The sequence below is a fragment of the Herpailurus yagouaroundi genome, unplaced genomic scaffold (assembly GCF_014898765.1).
Source record: "Herpailurus yagouaroundi ecotype Mexico unplaced genomic scaffold, PumYag 203, whole genome shotgun sequence".
Classification (NCBI taxonomy): Eukaryota; Metazoa; Chordata; class Mammalia; order Carnivora; family Felidae; genus Herpailurus; species Herpailurus yagouaroundi.
Window position 1 is genome coordinate 6,392,471 of NW_024412434.1, and position 19,422 is coordinate 6,411,892.

General features: G+C 43.5%; 1 protein-coding gene across 18 annotated transcripts in view; it reads right to left on the reverse strand.

The window, feature by feature from the left end:
• Positions 1–19,422, reverse strand: part of SVIL (supervillin) — a 235,007-nt gene that overhangs the window by 99,294 nt on the left and 116,291 nt on the right. For 2 of the 18 annotated variants that reach the window (XM_040451059.1, XM_040451058.1), the window contains exons 1-2: positions 6,590–6,745; positions 4,858–4,915 (exon numbers count right to left, since the gene is read on the reverse strand). The exons of 4 other annotated variants lie outside the window; for them this stretch is intronic. In XM_040451059.1, the coding sequence (XP_040306993.1) occupies positions 4,858–4,915; positions 6,590–6,650 (119 nt within the window). In that variant the 5' untranslated portion in view covers positions 6,651–6,745. Of the gene's footprint in view, positions 1–4,857; positions 4,916–6,589; positions 6,748–19,422 lie in introns of those variants that run through there. 12 more of the 18 variants (XM_040451062.1, XM_040451060.1, XM_040451069.1 and 9 more) reach the window with 10 other exon arrangements.

The window sequence follows — 19,422 nt, forward strand, 5'->3', positions numbered from 1 at the left end:
CACTGGACTCAGAGTTAAAAGAGAGGCATAAACTCGCTCTCAGGGGGAGGTGCAAGTCGGCTCCAGCACACCAACTGGAACAATTATCATCCTCGGTTTGCAGACTAGGAAACTGTTAAATGATCTGCCCAAGGACGAGATACAAAGCCAGCTCCCACTCTGACACTAGGCCCCCAGGCTGCTGCATGCCAACCCCATGGGCTTCCATGGGAGTGGACCTGGGGTTGGGCCAGACAGACCGAGCTGCCACTGTGCAGCAAGAAAACCCAGCGTAGAAGCAGGAAAACCAATATTCTCCTGTGATACGATCACCTCCAGAGAGGTGAACAACAGCCTTGGAAAAGCTGAAGGTCAGGGCAAAGCTGACCTTCCCTATGGGCTGTCCTCCATTTGTGTTTCCGCACGTAGGGGTGCACGTCCATAGAGGTCCAAGAGGTGACTGAGGAAAGTGCTGTGTATCTCTGTAAGTGGGGCACATGAATGCTCTATATCCTGCACATAAATTACATTTCAAGGAGCTGCTGCGCATTCCAAAATACGTAACACCATCCATCTTCTGGAACCAAGCTCATCTAAAATCTTAGTTATTGCTGACAAATGTGGTAGGGCTTATATTCATAAATATGACTGCCATGTATCCATATTATTTAATACAAAAGTCTTGAGAATAAGTAGTCTTTATAAACCATACTCCAGATGGCTTGAAGATTCTAGAATACCCACGTAGGTCAGAAAAGTGGAATTGGCACTGACTTCTCAACAGTAAATCCTAAGGCAGTGATCATTCTTTCTGGCATTTCATTCAGATGTATGACTTAGCATAAACCTACAAAATTAAGTAACTGTAGAAATGTACCCCACTTAAGGAATGGCATGCTATTGTAATTGATTATTTAACTATTTATTTAAATATCTTGATGGGGCGCCTGGGTGGCGCAGTCGGTTAAGCGTCCGACTTCAGCCAGGTCACGATCTCGCGGTCCGGGAGTTCGAGCCCCGCGTCGGGCTCTGGGCTGATGGCTCGGAGCCTGGAGCCAGTTTCCGATTCTGTGTCTCCCTCTCTCTCTGCCCCTCCCCCGTTCATGCTCTGTCTCTGTCTGTCCCAAAAATAAATAAACGTTGAAAAAAAAATTTTTAAATACCTTGATAAAGTTCTGTACTTTCTTTGCAAAACTAACATCTTAGGGAAAAAATTCCATATAAAAAAATGGTGCAATCCTGAAATATTCAGCTTCTTAGGCCACTGACCTTGGGGCACAAATATTATCTCATATTTTCAAAAGTAGACATGGGCATAGTCCCCCTCCCCCATTTTGTGCTTATCAAAAAACCGCTAATAAAGACTAATAAACTGCTCTCTAGTTAAACATTTTTCTGAACTTTCACGGTGGGCTTTCCAAGTCTTCCCCTGCCCCTCCCCCGGCACTTACTTTCTTGAAACAAAGCTGAACCGGTGTCTGTACCAATGATAAGTACAGCCTTTCCATGGCTGCTCAGAAACCAGTGGAAAACGCAAGCGCTGCTGGGAACTGTTCTCGTGGCTCCTCACCTGTTCTGTCTACCTGAGTTCTCTCCTCTCCCTCCTGCTCTGGGACTCAGGTTAAGGTCATTTCCTCAAGGAAGAACCCCCTGATCCAGTGCCCGTCCCACCGGGTACCGAAATCTATATTACGCACTTCAGTTGTTTTCTCTCAAGGTAGCCTGGTTTCTTATTTGGAGAACATATTATAAGTGTCTTATTTCAAATTATTGATTTATAAAAGTGGGTTTTTTTTAATCAATAAATATCTGTTGAATGAATGGCGACAATAAAATACTTCGAATGTATTCTACACTCACTCTGAAATATTTTACATACACACCCTATACACTTTTAATGTGATATGGGCAAAGAGCATTGCAAACACTGAGAATAATTAGAAGGGCACATATTTAATAATATCAGTTATAAACTTCCTCCCTCCCCCACTTTCCTTCTTTCACACTTATTTATGTTTTTACTTACTTACTTATCTATTTATCTATCTATTTATTTATTTTAAGGAGGCTCCACGCCCAGCGTGGGGCTTGAACTCATGACTCTGAGATGAAGGGCTCTCTACATGCTCTCTACAGATGGAGCCAGCCAGTCACCTCTCCTTTCTTCACCTTTAGAATAACATATGATAGAAAGAATAAGGCAAATGGGGTTGAAAAGTGGAGCTCTGACTCAAGAATGCTAGAAAAGCTATGACTGAGTCAGGACCCCTTAAACCAATATGAAACCAGGCTTTGAAAAAGTCACATCTTTTCCCTGGACTTTCGAGACCCAAGGCACTAGCCAGCAGTGAGAATGCAGGCAAGACACATTAGTAAAGAACTCTGGAACATTCGTGAATGAGCAACGTCTTCTGATCATCTAATGGCTGATAAAAACACAAATACCCCAGGGAGCCAAAACATAAATATCCTCTTCACCTTTTTGAGTCAGACGCACCAGAGCGGTGGGACTGGCGGAGCCCAAGCCCAACTCACATGATGGGTACCTCGAACGCACTGAGTTCTGGATGCTGCACCGTGCTCTCACCACCCCCAGGACAAGGGGACTCTACCCGACAGCCTCTGTAGGCACGGGTGGTTGCCACAGCTCAATCACAAGTATGATTCTGTATTTCAGTATGATACCAGCTCTCCATATATAACTAAAGCAAATGCTACGGTCTTAATGTTTGAATTCCATTTTTAAAGTTTCTACTATCAAGAAAGAAGCACCTTTTAGATTTGTTATTGGTCTGCATCTCCTCTGAAACAGTGCTCTTTTCGGCACTAAATTTTCCATACTCTGCCTCCTTCCCTCTGCTTCGATAACCTAAGAAGAGATTGCTACCCACGTCCACAATTTTTTATAATGTCCCATTAACCTACTTAAATGCCAGCAGTAGAAACCAGAGGAAATTGTATTAAAGTGAGAACAGGATAGTCTGCAGTTACAACTGCACAAAATGGGGCTATACCACGACAGTGATTATTCAGCACCGGCGCTGGGAAAGGCTCTCTACAATCTGTTCACCTTTCTCCTAAAGTTTACAAGATCATCAAAGTCCACTACCTCATATTTGTACCTGTGGTGTCTGGTCAGCTAGACTGCTTTGGAGGAGGCGAATTCTTGTATCTCTAATCCTATTTTACACTTAGGATCCATAGCAAGGAGGCCATAATTTCAATAGGTACATATGAGATCATACCCACCATATTTGAAATGTCTGACTATTTCATTCTGCTATCCTTACAAAGCAATGCTTTCCTCCTCTTCCTTTTTCTTAGTCACTTGTTAGCTCTGTTACAGCCAAACCAACCTGCCCGGGGACACACTGGGGACTAAGCTACTATGGTCTGAATGTCTGTATTCCCCCAAATTCGTATGTTGAAATGCAAACCCCCAAAAGCGATAATACCAGAAGGTGGGGACTTTGGAATGGGATTAGGCCATCAGATGGAGCCTTCATGAATGAGAATGGTGTCCTTATAAAAAGAGACACAGAGACAACTACACTTCAATGAAAATAGAACTAAACAACCCCCTCCCCCACCAATGGCGCCGAGAGACCCTAGCCATCTCCCTAGCTCATTCCACCCAGTGAGGATACAAGAAGTTGGCTGTCTGCAGATGGAAAGAGGGCCCTCCCCCAATCATGCTGGCGCCCTGATCTCAGACTTCCAGCCTCCAGAATTGTGAGCAATAAATTTCTGTTGTTTCTAAGCCAGCCGGTCTATGGTATCTTGTTGTAGTAGCTGGAACTAAGATATAAGGCTTAGATTCTATCGGACAAAGATAAGAAATAGGGGAGATTCTGTCAAGCGCTAGAAAAGTTAAGATTTCCTGAGTCAAATAAGACAGACAGCCTTACTGATGACAGCCAACTCTCGTTGACTTGATACTAAGATGTGGATCAAATCCATCAAGGCTTTCTTTATCTCATCTAGTGTGTCCAAAAGATGCCTGCTGCCATTTTCAAATGCAGAGCCCCGCTCAGCCTGATGAGGACAGTGATTAGAGAGCTGTTTATTCAAAACCATTGAAATGCAAACCCTTTAGAGTAAAGAGGCAATGCCATGCAGGATACATTAGGAAGAAGTGCATCTGAGTGGAAGGCTGGGGAGATCAGGGTTGGGTCCTTCTACCATAATGAAATGTACATTGGGGTCTATGCCTGTAGGTCTTAGGTATAATAACTTTGTGTCTCCACTTGAGAAATCTCAACATCTATTAGGGACAGTGATCTGCTAAGAAGCATCTGAGATACAGCTATCTTGTTTGGCACAAACTTTGATTTTTACAAAGCTTATATGAATGATTCTATATCATAGAGTTTTAGCACATTAGGTCAATCAAATTAGTACCCTTAATATCTTGTAGGAAACCGAAGAGCAGAAAGGTTAAGAGACATCAGGACCTCACCGGACAGATGGAGGGATGGGGGGGCGGTGGGGAGGGAGGGAAGAGAGGCACAAGGCTAAATCTTTTCTTTAAAAATCAAAAGCTCTCTTACTTAATGGGCAGATTGCAAAAGGACATCCCACGCTTAGAGGCAGGTATGAAAAAAAAAAAAAAAGAAAAGATAGTAGCCCTCTACAGGTTCAAAATTATATCTGCTCTGCAAATAGTTCCCATAAACAGCATTAATAAATACCAAAAGAATCTTTTCTGGCTGAATCTACAATTAGGTCAGCTTGTTTCATATACTTTAATAAATCAAACTCTGGGGAGAAAACATATTGCCAAACATTCAAACTCAGGAATTAGGAATTTAGGAGAATAATTCTAAAAGCTACCACAAATCTCTAAATCCCAAGAGTCTTGAGCAAAGACCACTTTACCTTGGAACTTTTCTTTGACTTGGTAATCCAAGGAAGCTTAAGTTTTTCTGGTTGAAATCTAAGGAGAAAGAAATAAGGTAACAATGAAATAGCTACATAATAAGTTAAAAAAACAATCTCCAGTGGGGAAAAAAATTCTCCAAAGTCCCACTGAACTTATAACAAGAAAAAAAGGAAACCATTAACCAGACAAGAAATATGAATACAAAAATGACACCTTCTAAGAATCAAATTCCACAACACAGGCAAGGTTTTTTTTTCCTTCTCCTGAAATGTGGTCAACATAACTCTGTGGGTGAAAAAAACAAAAACAAACAAACAAAAAAAATCTGACATAGTTCAATCCTATCATGTAAATTTGTTATAGCTACGAGAATAATTCAAAGCAAATAAATACTGAATGGCATAGTTACATACTCCAGGAAAAAAAGGAGGGAAAAAATTAAACAATTTTGGTCAAGGTAACATTGAAACTCATCACTGCCTGATGTATTTGAGACACCTTTAAAGACTGTGTGCATTTAAGGGGTTGTTGAAGAGCAGAGGAAATGCTTCAGCTGGTTTTATTGCCTTCCTTAAAATCTAAACAATAACAACACATCAAATCAACTACTTTCTTTATTTTTGAAGGCAAGATATGTATCGTGTAAAGACAGGTGGTAACAAAGCCATGCAGAAAAAAAAACACACATCCGGGTGAACCAGTTAATCAAAACCAGGCACAGACAAATTTATACCAGTCTAATGGCAAGTAATCTGTTTCACAGCTTTTGCATAGTAACCCTTTGTCCACCAAGGAAACCACAAGCAGACCACTTACAGAGACTTCTAAAGGAAGTGCCTTTTACTGTTTAATATTTGGGGGCCAGAAGAAAAGGAGGTACGAAAATATATCAGATGCTGACATGCCCTTATCCATCAAAACACATCCGGGATCCCGGAATTTGGAAACTGTGACCCACTAGAGACATACAATAAAATGCAAGGTATAACGCCAATTAAACATCTAGGCTTTTTCCTGATTATACACATACCTGGCTATGTGTGAGAACTCGGTTCAAAAAACTATCAAGTGACATAGAAGAAAATTTCTGACTCTGAGGCCTGTTCGACTCACTTCCTAATGGTATGTCTGTGCTGGGAAAGACTTAGCTACAGAATGCCTGAAGTTCACATGTGCCACTCAAGATAACTTCAGCATTTCACTTTTCTTCAATCAGTGATCAGAATCTGTGATGCCACCCCAGTAGTTAAACGGAAAGCATGTTTTTCCTCTGCACTCTAAAGGAAGCCACTACAAAACAAAGCGTTTTGCTCCCAACAGTGTTCACATGAAGAGTCCATAAAAAGACAAACACCACTGTCTACTGGAAATGATTTAGTACATGTAGCATTCAGTTTAGAAAAAAGATTTTAGCTAAAGCACAGCACGTCCAGAACGTGATCCCAAGTTTGGACATTTTAAGTGAATTTCCAATTTTTCCTGCATAGAGGCTACAGTGGTTTAGCAGTCTCTGTAACTTACACTAGGGGAAAAAAAAACAAACCAACCCACGTTTTTCAGCATAAGATAAGCTAATGCATACACCCCGTTAGATATTTAAAGCGTCCTGTGAGGAAACTGTGTAACTAACTGGACATGGGAAAATATATGGTAAAACAGAAGCTGCAAAGGCTTTCATCAGAGTATACAACAAACCCATACGTGCAATTCCTATTTCTCTTGCCTTACCTTGTCTCTCAGAGAACTGGAAAACTCCCAGATAGCTGGCAATCTCTGGGCTTCTGAACATGGTTGCACATAGAAAGTTTAGTCACAGAGCCTGCTCTCCAGCTTAATTCTCAACCAGCCACGGCCTTCAGCCCGTCTAAGCAAAACTGGGTTGAGATTCTTCACAGCACAGGGCTACAGCAATCAGGCACTCGTGTCCTTGAAAAGTATAGTCAACGCAAAGTAGGAGGCTGCAGGCTGGAACAGCTCAAACCCCGTAATCAGATTACAAGCAGAAATCAGGCCTGTGGATGCTCAAACAGGCTGGACTCCGCTGATGGGCCATTCTTGATGTTTCCACTTCAAAGCGGGGGCCGAATCACAACTTATGCTTCAGCTAAATAGACAATACTGCCACCTAACCATCACCGGGGGAGTCAAAAACAACTCCTCCTCTCCCTAAAAATAAACAAAAAGGAACTATACAGAGGCTCTTGAGGTACTGGGAAAAGGGGAAGCCGCCTAACAATTCCCAGGCTGCTTGGAGTCCGGCTTTGGCTGAGTTAAATGAAATATTTCACCTAACAGGGAGCCAAAACCCCATCGTTAAGAGTCCAGATTTATGAACAACACATGAGCGAAATTGCAGGAAGAGAAGAGGCAGATATTACTGGAGGTTCAGAAATTTTAATTTGAGACAGAAGCTCTTAAGCATTACCTCGTGGACTGCCCCCTTGTTATTTCATCGTTACTTTTGAAAGGGAATTAATTTTTAAAAAGCAGCTTTACTACAAAACTGAGGGGAAGGGACAGAGATTTCCCACATCGTCCCCCGCCTCTACATCATGCATGGCGTCCGCCATGAGCGACAGCACTCACCAGAGGGGTACATTTTTACCAAGGATGAACCTGCTGTGATTGATCATCATTACCCACAGTCCGTGGTTCACCTTAAGGTTCGCAACATTCTATGGGTTTGGACAAATGTGTAATGACATCTCGCATCGGAATATCACACAGAGGATTTTCACTACCCTGAAAATCTTCAGTGCTCTGCCTTATTCACCTCCCTCCTCCTCTCCCGGCAACTACGGATCTTTTTCCATCTCCCTAGTGTTGCCTTTCCTAGAATGTCAGATAGTTGGAATCAAACAGTATGGAGCCTTTTCAGGTTGGCTTCTTTCACTTGGTAATATGCATCGAAGGATCCTTCGTGTCTTTTCAAGGCTGGAGAGCTGATACCTCTTCGGTGAGGAATAATATTCCATTGTCTGGATGCACAACAGTTTGGTTACCCATTCACCCACGGAATGGATGCTTCCCAGTTTGGGCAACTATGAACAAAGCTGCTATAAACATCCAGGTGCAGGTTTTTGTGTAGACAGACATCTTCAATTCCACTGGGTAAATAAATACCAAGGAGCGTGATGGCTGCATCGTATAGTAAGAGTAAGTTTAGTTTTGTAAGAAAGTGCCAAACGGTCTTGGAAAGTAACTGTACCATTTTGCGTTCCCACCACCAACGGATGAAAGTTGATGTTGCTTCAAACTCTTGCCAGCACTTGGTGGTGTCTGTGTTTGGGATTTTTGCCATTCTAACAGGCACATAGTGGTATCGTATTGTTTAACTTGCATTTCCCTGAGGCCACATGACGTGGAGCATCTTTTCATTTACTTATCTGCCATCTGCGTATCTTCTTTGGTGAGGTGTCTGCTGAGATATTTTTACTCGGTTGTTTGTTTTCTCATTGTTGCGTTTTAAGCATCCTTTGTCTATTTTGGATAACAGCCCTCTATCAGATGTGTCTTTTGCAAATATTTTTCCTAGTCTGCGGCCTTTCTAATTCTCTTGAAATTGTCTCTTGTAGGGGTTTTATAGTTTTAGCAAGATCCAGCTTATCCATTCTTTCCTTCATGGGTCATGCCTTTGGTGTTGGATCTAAAAAGGCGTCGCCGTTCCCAAGGTCATCTGGGTGTTCTCCTATGTTATCATCTAGCTGTTTTATAGTTTTGTGTTTTACATTTAGGTCTATGATCCATTTTGAACTAGTTTTTGTGAAGGGTGTAAGGTCTGTATCTAGATTATTATTATTTTTTTTTTCCCATGGGGCCGTCCAGTTGTTCTGGCAGCCTTGGTGGCAGAGATCTTTGCTCCCTTGAGTTGCCTGTGAGTCTCTACTCCCATGAGTCCCAATTCCCTGTACTGGCCTGTCCATGTCTCCAACCCTAGGAGCAGTGGCTTGCCCTGGGTCCTCCCCTCTCTTACGGATCCAAGAAGAGTTGCTGATTTTTCAGTCTGTTCGGCTTCTTTCTTGTTGTTGGGGAAAAGGAGTGACTTCCAAACTTCTTATATGCAGGACCAGAAACCCTGAAGTCCCCGGTTTATTTTTGCAACATGTAGATGGTGAGCCACGCAGTAATAATTAGAGACTGACAATTTTACAACTAAAAGGAGTGTTAAAGAGAACCTACGAAAGCGACGTCATTTACAAGACGAGGAAGCAGAGGGCCAGAGAAGTAACTTGCTCATGGGTACTTGGTTAGGGATGGAGCCACAGAATCTTGGGAAGGTGGGCCGAAGACCACGATTTGTCCCCCACACCCAGTGGGAGTCAGGGACCCTGAGTATGTCCATCTTTGTATACTTAGTACTAAACACTATACCTGGTGCAGAGCATGCCCCCAGAGAATGTGTGCTGAATGACCATATGAAATGATGGGATAATCTTTGCTAAAGGCTAGAGCTCACACTCTAAAATGATTTTCATTGGGGCGCCTGGGTGGCGCAGTCGGTTAAGCGTCCGACTTCAGCCAGGTCACGATCTCGCGGTCCATGAGTTCGAGCCCCGCGTCAGGCTCTGGGCTGATGGCTCAGAGCCTGGAGCCTGTTTCCGATTCTGTGTCTCCCTCTCTCTCTGCCCCTCCTCCGTTCATGCTCTGTCTCTCTCTGTCCCAAAAATAAATAAACGTTGAAAAAAAAAATTAAAAAAAAAATGATTTTCATTGATTTTGTATCCTGATTTCAAATCAGATTGACTTAACCTGATCTCTAAACCACAGACAAACCTAACTTGAAAAGGAAGAATTATACGCCAAATTAATCGAGGTACATCAACAGAAGGTACCCTGGCAGTCGTGACTCCGTGGGTCGGTGGTGGCATATGGCATTCTCTCTATGCTTCAGGTTACTACATCTCTTATAAAGCTGGGGAGAAATATGGCAAACAGGGCAGTTGAAAAAAACCCGGCAAGGAACAACATACGTAGCTGTGGAGGTCATGGCTAACTGGGAAAAAAAAAAAATACGAAAACAGAAGTGTGGGAAGGGGTAGGGGAAGGGAGGAAATTGGGCAAGCCAACTGATTCTGGAAGTGAATAATTAGATAAGATGAAATAATATTTATGTTTTACAAATAATCTTTATAAAGAACTTAGCTTATAAGATACAGTATCACCTGCTCATGACCGTTCATATTCCTGAAAACTACTCTTGCTAGAAAATACTCAATTAAAACTACCTTAACTGTATCTAAATGTTTCTTTTGAATTATTACTAAGGAATAACTCTAGTTTAAATTTTTAAAATGAAATTCCAATTGACAATAAAAAGGATTTGGATGTTCTCTTTACGTTGGTAACGGAATCTTACCAGAAATACATGCCTCGCCCAACACTTATGGAAAAAAACAAACAGATTTATATATGCCTTCATTGTTGAAAAGAAAAAGCAGAGAATTCTTTATGAAATTATGAATATGCAATTTAATTTCCTATTTAATTATCTCATCCTCATGAGACCAAAAAGACTGAAGAAATCTACATTTTTACATCAGCAAAAAGCACACAGTTTTTTTTTTTTATTTACTCTCCACTAATTAGAAATAATAACCACTAACACTAATGTTATTATTTTTGGCTGGCTCATTCACACAGAAGAGCTACAAGATAGACAAACATCTCCCACATCATTCCATAGGGTAGCTGTTTTACTTCTCTGCAGAGAAAACAATAAGTTGTGGTTGTGATTTTCTTAAATTTCAGGGGGAAGACGTCTTGATTTAAAACAGAGATGGTGCTGTCTTCCCTTTCCAACAACAGCACTTAACCACCAGCTCAGCACAAAGAAAGGAGACTCACAAGATGCACAAGATTTTCTGCCGCTGTGTCCACTCAGAAAAACTGATCTTTTTCATTTTTGAAGCACCACTGCCTTCAATACTCAGAAGTAATGTTTAAAGGAAGGATTTTCTTGGACGTTTTTGAAGTTTTAATCTTGAAATTAAAAAGAAACACAGCAAATGCTTAAATTTCTTCTAGATGGGGAAGAAAGAAAATGCTTCAGTGGAAGGGGCATAAATGTGTGAAATGGGAGGGCAGGAGGGAGGTCACTGTCATGGTCATGGGCATACCATGTCATGATCCGTGAGTCGTGGATGACCAAGAAAGGATCTATGAATGGGCCACTGAGATGCTGACATCCCAAAGCGAAATCACTCGGTCAAGTGAATCAGGCCTTGGTAAATCCAAAGACTTGGACTCTGGGAAAACTGGAGGTGAAGGGGCCTTCCTGATCACAAATCTTCATTTTGCAAAATGTTTGACTACTCTCTCAAGGTCACATGGCTTATGGTGTGACAGTGCCAGACTAGAAATCCACATTCACTCCCTCTCCCCTGGACAACTCCCACATTCCTGATAGGCCTGGATACAAAATAACAGGGGCCATTGCAGTAAACATGTCCTGAATTGTTGTCGTAGGGTTTCCCAGCCCTCTCTCTATCTTGATTTTATTGGTAAAGGGGCCAGTCTGACCCCTGGGGGAGGAGTCAAGCCAGTTTCTGGTTGCTTGTTACAAATTTCGTATGATTCCTTGGTCTGGTTTTGGTTCTACAGATGTCCCTCAAATCCAGCACTGACCCCAGACACGACTAAACAGGGCATATCTGAGACCCTCGGGCAAATATATAAGTCAGTGTGGCTGGTGGCGCCGGGGTATTATGGAAAAAAGCAAGCAATGTATTACTCTATGATTCTTCCTTCCCTTCCCAAAGTTCCCACCTTATTGGAGATGGACAGGATAAGGGTGTTACTAAAGGAGATTACTTTGAACGAGTTCAACTATGTTTACCACAGTTTGTTTATAAACGCATAAAACTGGAACCAGCCTACAACATACAGAAACAGTGAGTAAGTAAATTACCCAAGAAAACCAGGTTTGAAACGCAGCTGGTAATTTGGAAAAATTTTCACGATGTATTAGAGGTACACGCTCCACTTCATTGGAAAGACGGTAAATACTCCAAAACATTAATTATCTCGCTACTCAGACATAACTGCTCAAGTTTTTCCTCCTCTATCGTCCAATAGATACACAATAAACATGAATTACTTCTACAGTCACCCAAACAATTAATGACAAATAAAGATGAAAGTAATAGGCCCTTTTGAAATCTCAAGGCTGAGATCTGGCCTAAACACCCAGGAGAAAATCATGAATGGAATTGTGTCTGTGGGCTCATGGCACAATATCAATCTGCCCTTTTCCCCTGAACATATGCATTTCTTGGCTATAGAGGAGTTGGCCAGAGACTCGCCAAAGCCCTTGATAACATGCAACCCCATGTTTCTCACACTCAACCCCACATGGACCATAATCACATGGAAGTGCCGAGACCAAATTTCTCTGCCAACCAGCACTGAATTCACCTGCTAAGCCCCTTCAACGATTGTCATCTCTCTCAGTATTTCTCTATTGCCAATTACCCTTTTCCTGCTTAAGAGCCTTGTCTTCTAAAGGATTATCGACTTGAGGGGCAACACCTGAGATATGTTCCTAGCACAGGGCCTGGCTCGGAACAACAAACTATAAATACTGGGAGAACGAGGGAATGAAGCGGGCAGGCAAGCAGACAAGCAACGAGATCACTTCTGTCCTCCCTCATTCTTAAGATTCTGGTCCATTCTCAGCAACTCTCTTTCCTTTCTAGGGGGCATATAGGGGAATGGTTACCACTCCTTCCCTACCATGAGACTTCTACTAATGTCTTCTTGTCTTTCCTACAATGTGAAGCAAGGATATAGAACGTAAACATTTGCATGCAGGAAGAAACGGGAAGAAAATGTCAAAGATTTGTCAGAGATATGATGGAATGGGAAAAACTGATTTCTGTAGAATGGGAGCTGATTTCTGTAGTCTAACTGTGGCCAATGTCAGCGGGAGTCCAGGTAAGAAGGGTCACCTCCTAAATGGCCAAGGTCAAAAGATAAGGCATTAGATGACAAAGGATCAGGGTATTAAACCCTCAGGGAACGTGCTGCCCAATTCACAGCTGTGGCTCAGGATTACATGGAGGCTTTATGAGGAACCAGTCCCCCCGTCTGTTGTCTGGCTGACACATTCATGCACCCCTGCAACGTGAGTGAAGCTGTCCTTCAGGGGTCATCATCATGGAGGACAAAATGGGAACAAAGCCAATGAACGGGAAAACAGCCCGACACCTCCACTGGCAACTACCCATTTTCTACCAGACCTACTGGGATGATATACAGAATAGCCTAAGACTTGCGACCCTTACTGACCTGGCACGCCAGGGTGGGCACGATGCTAAGTGCTCTGCGGCATTAAACTCATTCAGCGCTCTCAAAGCCTGCAGGGAGATACTGTTACTATCCCCATCAGCATGAGAAAATGGAGACACCGTGGGCTCCAGACTCTTGAAATGTAGCTCTGAAGGCAAAACAACCATTCCTGGTCAAAATGAAATCAAAGAGAATACGAAGGGGAGGTCATGATTACGTGAGAGAATGTACCGTCGACCCGTGAACAGGTAGGGCTTGGGGCACTGACCCCCTACACAATCGAACATCTGAGTAGAACTTTTGACTCCCGGGGCACCGAAGTGGCTCAGTCGGTTAAGCAGTTAAGCATCCGACTTGGGCTCAGGTCATCATCTCACGGTCTGTGAGTTCGAGCCCCGTGTCAGGCTCTGTGCTGACAGCTCGGAGCCTGGATCTTGCTTGGGATTCTGTGTCTCCCTCTCTCTCTGCCCCTCCCCCTTCTCTCTCTCTCTCTCTGTCTCTCTCTCTCTCTCTCTTTCAAAAATAAAAATTTTAAAAAAAGAACTTTTGACTCCCCCCAAACTGAACTGAAAGTTAGCCCACTGCTGACCGAGAGCCTTACCAATGACATACACAGTCGATTAACACATATTTTGTATGTTGTATGTTATATACTGTATTATTTTTAATTTTTTCACGTTTATTTAGAGAGAGAGAAAGAGAGAGAGAGTGAGTACAGGAGTAGGGGAGGGAAGGGAGAGAGGGAGAGAAAGAATCCCTAGCAGACTCCATGCTGTCAGTGCAGAGCTGGGCGTGGAGCTCAAACTCCCAAACCGTGAGATCATGACCTGAGCCGAAACCAAAAGTCCAATGCTTAACAACTGAGCCACCCAGGCACGCCTGTTATATCCTGTATTCTTATAATAAAGTAAGCTAGAGAAAAGAAAACATTATGAAGAAAATCAGAAGGAAAATACATGTATGGTACTGGGCTGTATTTGTTGGGGGAAAAAATCCACATAGAATTTGGTCTGCACAATTAAGCCCGTGTTCTTCAAGGGTCAACCGTATGGGGATGCGCTCGGAAAACTGGCGTGCGTTATTTAATCCGCACGTGGATCTCCATATTGAAAAGAGACGTGAGCATCTGTGACGGTCCATCTGAGGCCTGTATGATGTCACCTTATGCTTCCTCATTGTGCTCCTTGAAAGCAACTGAAGAACTCACAGGCCACAGGAAAATGAGCTGACTTTTAAATGGACAATACCTGACCACATGCCGTTGTGAGTTACTGATACATTTCTAAAACTTTAAGAAGTGTGGCAGAACGACTTTAATGAAATCTACTCTAAGCTACGAAAAGGCGATGGCTGGACTAAAATTCCAAAGTGAAGGATGTATTTTTATAGCCTAGTAAAGCAGTATTTTGTGTGCTAGCAGCAGCTGTAAATGGTATTCACATTTTCTGTGGGGATTTTATTTATGTGTGCAGACTCTTAATCTGGGGCAGAATTGGCTGACATGAGGTAATCCCACCAGTGGGAAGCCCATTTAAGTCCTTTTCATTTCCCTTTTATCACATACTGGTTTATTCATACATTCCAGATTCCTCATTTTAGTGAAAGTCTCCTCCTGTGCGCACTGCAAAATGCTTTCCGAATTTTGGTTAGAGGGAATATTTAGGCTAAGTCTCAAATAAAATTTTGTGTTATACGACTGCATAAAGTAATTTTAAACAGGCCAAGTATGCAGATATGAAAAGGCAAAATTACTTTCAACGGTAAGAAATATTACAACGCACAGAGATTTCTGTGTCAGATGTGTTGAAAGGACCACGTCAGTCTTGCTATATTCCAGAACTCGTTTTTAAAGAAAAGGCTTACTGCGAACCCGTAAGGACTTATTTGTGGCTTTAAATGTCCAAAAGAGGAATGTTAACCTTTGAAGTGAAAATGATCCTTAATCATTTTAACTTCTGGCCGATTTTGAATCTGTAGCTAGTAATTCTTGGGAAAAATAACCCAGGTAGCTTACGGGAAGAGAGAATGGTCAACTGTTTCTCAGAGCAAGGTGGGGGGGTGGGGGGGGTGGGGGAAGGTCAGGTTCCATGTTGGAAATGTACAACCGGAATATACGTACAATGGGATATGACTCAGCCTTAAGGAATGACATTCTGACATGTGCTACGATATGGATGGACCGTGAAGACATTATATTCAATGACTAAGCCAGACACAAAGGACAAATATCGTATGATTTCCCACCCACGAGGTATGCAGAGTAGTCAAATTCGCAGCAGCAGAAAGTAGTATGGTGGTTACCAGGAGCTGGCGTGCAGGGGGAATGGGGACAGAACACTAAAAGTTAAGCACAAAGCGACACGGGTTAGAGGTATGCGCTGGGCATCCAGGGCACTGCCCTCGCGAGGCCCCTTGCACGTGGCCCACTACTCCCTTCCAGGTCAGGGAGACGCCAAGGACATTTTGACCTCCTCAAAGCACCAATACACAAAGGGCCCTTCAACAATGATCTGGCAAATAAGCATACATTTAGGTATTTAGTGTAAAATCTGAAACTGTATCCTAGAACATGAGGTGCAGAACACTGTTTCTTGACAGCTGCGGGGGCCCAGGCCCCACCTCGCTCGCTGAGGGCTGAGCCCCAGCAGAGGGGAAGGGGGCTGGCATGGTGACAGTTATCCAGGGAGCTCGGAGCAGGCTTCTGCCAACTCCAGTCATTCAATACTCGCTGTTTGATGGTTTTAACATGAACAGAAAGTAAGGAAATACTGAATCATCAGATATGAGAGCTTTTTATGAGTCTAAAAATCCAGATGGCAGACAAGTAAATGTGTAATATTACTGTTGATACCTGATAGATTAGAGCCGTTCTACGGCTATAATTGAGTGATCTGAAGGCAAGAGCTTTGAATAAAATAATTTGGGGGCTTCCTCGTCCTCAGAAGGGCATCTTCATAAAAACAACAGCAGGGGCACCTGGGTGGCTCCGTTGAGTAAGCGTCCGACTTCGGCTCAGGTCACGATCTGGGTTCGTGGGTTCGAGCCCCGACTTCGGCTCAGGTCATGATCTGAGTTTGTGGGTTGGAGCCCCACAGTGGGCTCTGTGCTGACAGCCCAGAGCCTGGAGCCTGCTTCAGATTCCATATCTCGCTCTCTCTCTCTGCCCTTCCCCCGCTCACACTCTCTCTCAAACATAAACATTAAAAAATAAAAATAAAAAACCCCAGCAACCTCACAAAACTAATTAGTATGAAAACCCAAGAAAAATCCAGCAACCTGTCATCCCTAGCATGTCCAGTGTCCTACAAATGTACTTTAACTGGTACCCAGGACCTTACTTAGCTTGCCTAGAGTCAGCGTTTGCTGAACGATGGGGAAGTGGAGGGATGTGGCTGAGATCGGACCTGGTCACGATAGCTTTCTCCACAGGCAATGACCACCGCAAAGCAGATCCTGTGCTCAAAGACTGAGTGACACAGGAAGGTTACGACACAGAAATTGAAGGTATATTCTCTTTGCTTGTTGAAATGACTAAAGATATAGTTACACTCATGAGTAAGTTTAACATCTGATATAAGGCAAATGATATCAAAGTTTGGTGCCCCTCAGGGTCAGATGAGGTACCTGTTAAAAATGAAGGTCCCCCTACCCCACATATGCCCCAGAGGTCAGAAACCACTAGTACAAGCCGTTCATGATATTACATCCAGGAAGAAGCAAGGAAATGGGATCACTGGAGGAGTCTGAGGAAGGAAGGCTTCCTGGAGAGGGTGACTGGTGAGACTAATTGGGAATGGAGGAGACAAGTGGATGTGCCAGCAGGAAGGGGTGATGTATGCATGACACATGGGGTGAGAACAGTGCTTTGTTTATTTTTTAAATTTTTGTGTATTTTTGAGAGAGAGGAAGCGCATGAGCAAGGGAGGGGCAGAGAGAGAGGGAGACACAGAATCCGAATCAGGCTCCAGGCTCTGAGCCATCAGCCCAGAGCCTGACGCGGGGCTCAAACTCACGGACCGCGAGATCGTGACCTGGCTGAAGTCAGACGCTTAACCGACTGAGCCACCCAGGTGCCCTGAGAATAGTGCTTTATTACAGGAGGTGTAAGAGGCGCCTGGGTGGCTCAGTCAGCTGAGCGTCCAACTTCAGCTCTAAGTCATGATCTCACAGTTCGTGAGTTCAAGCCCTGCATCGGGCTTGCTCCCATCAGCAGCGCAGGGGCAAGGGGAGCTTCAGATCCTCTGTCTCCCTCTCTCTCTCTGCCCCTTCCCCGCTTGCACTCTCTCTCTCCTTCTCTCAAATAAAACATTTTTTAAAAATAAACAATAAAAAAATAAAGGCAAAGGAGGTGTGGGGCTGAGATGGGGGCCACATTCAGAAGGAATGTGACAGGCCAGGATACACAGAGGTGGAAAGGCAGGTGGGAAGGAAGGAACCTCCCACAACAAGGAGACTCATCTACTATGAAGAAACAGAAAAGCTGTCACTGAAGTCCCAGTAGAAAAGAAATTCCAGGTTCTCTTCAGGCCTGGACATCATGCGGCATGGTCTTTAAGAAAGAAAATAGTTTCCAGAAGCACAGACGTCCTGGCCCACTCACTTCTTCTACGAGGCTTGCATGCCTCTTACCATACCCAGGACAGCAGACGGTAAAATAAAAAATCTTCTAAAGGCCACCTCCTTTTTCATACATTCGTTACTGTGACCCCTCCCCGGGTCACAACCTGGCCCATGGCTGGCAACTCTGCCACCGTGTCATCTCTGTTACCAGACATGACAGGCTGGCCAGCATGTCACAGACACTCGAAGCCACTGAAACAGAGTGACTGCTCAGGATGTAAGTTACAGGGGGATTCAGTGCTGACAGTAAGATGTAAACTGAAGGCTGATATTTCGGGTTTTCTGTGTAGTATTTCCAGTTAGATGCCCCATCACCTACTTGCACCCAATATGCAAAAGACCAACGTCAAAGATTTCACCCCTACCCCCTTCTCGCCTCAGCCCTCTCCCATCTCCTGCCGTGTATTCCCACTCCACTTCCAGAAGCCGTCCCTTCTTTCCCGACAGGATTCACTGAGCAACTACCAGAGGTCAGGTGCCAGGGTGCTCGGGATGTTGAACGAAGCGCCTGCCCCCCATGAGTTCACGGTCGCGATGAAGGATCACCTAACACGTGAAGGGCTGATTTTTGTATAGAGTTGCCAGGGTCTTCTTCCACCTTGTTCTCGCCGCCCCTTTTGAAGTTTCCCTACTTCTTCCGTTGTTCCTATCAAGTACGTATATTTGTCTTCCCGGGACGATAGATTCTTTCTGGGTATAATGAGAGACCGTTCCCTCTGGCTCCAGAACAGCCACGTGCATGGCAGAATTGAGACAAACATGGCGGGATTACCTCACTTCCTAGAACAGAGAACCCGCGTACCTCCTTCCCCCTCTCCTCTTCAAAACACCTGCCGAGATGAAGTATTTTAACTGTGACGACATGGAAATAAGTAGGTAAACTGTACTGTCCTGGTCAATGTGAATTACACGCTTTTTTACATTCATGCTGATTTGGGAGTGAACTATTTATTAATGCTCCATTGTAGCTAAACACTTATTGATGTAATTAAGGAATAATCAAACAACTGATTAAAACAGTATGGGAGAGAGCCAAAGCATAAGAGACTGTTGAGAACTGAGAACAAACAAACTAAGGGTTGATGGGGGGTGGGAGGGAGGAGAGGGTGGGTGATGGGTATTGAGGAGGGCACCTTTTGGGATGAGCACTGGGTGTTGTATGGAAACCAATTTGACAATAAATTTCATATATAAATAAAAAAAAAACAGTATGATTCAGGTGAGTCAATAATTCTTCCCCTTAAAAAGGCAACACGTTTCTCTCTCCCAGGACAATAACTATTCCTTAAAATCAAATCCTTGCTTTGTGATTAAAGTTATATACATACACCTTAAGATCACATTGGAAAACCCAACTGCCCACCGGCTCCAATCCTAACTTCCTCATTCAAGATAACTAGATATAAAACATTCAAGCAACAGTGTTGTAATTTATAACAACTTTGGACTTGTGGACTTTGTGGCTTCTCATTCAGGGACTCAAAGTTTATGTTCTAACAAGAAGCCTCTTTCTTCCCCTGACATCTTTGTGGTACATAAAGAAAATGTACCCACTCCAGGGACTTCCCTGCTCCTTCTTGTCCTACGCACGATTAATCTTTTTCTCTTTTCAATTTGAGGTGCAGTAATGTACCCCCCTGACCCCGAAACATGCT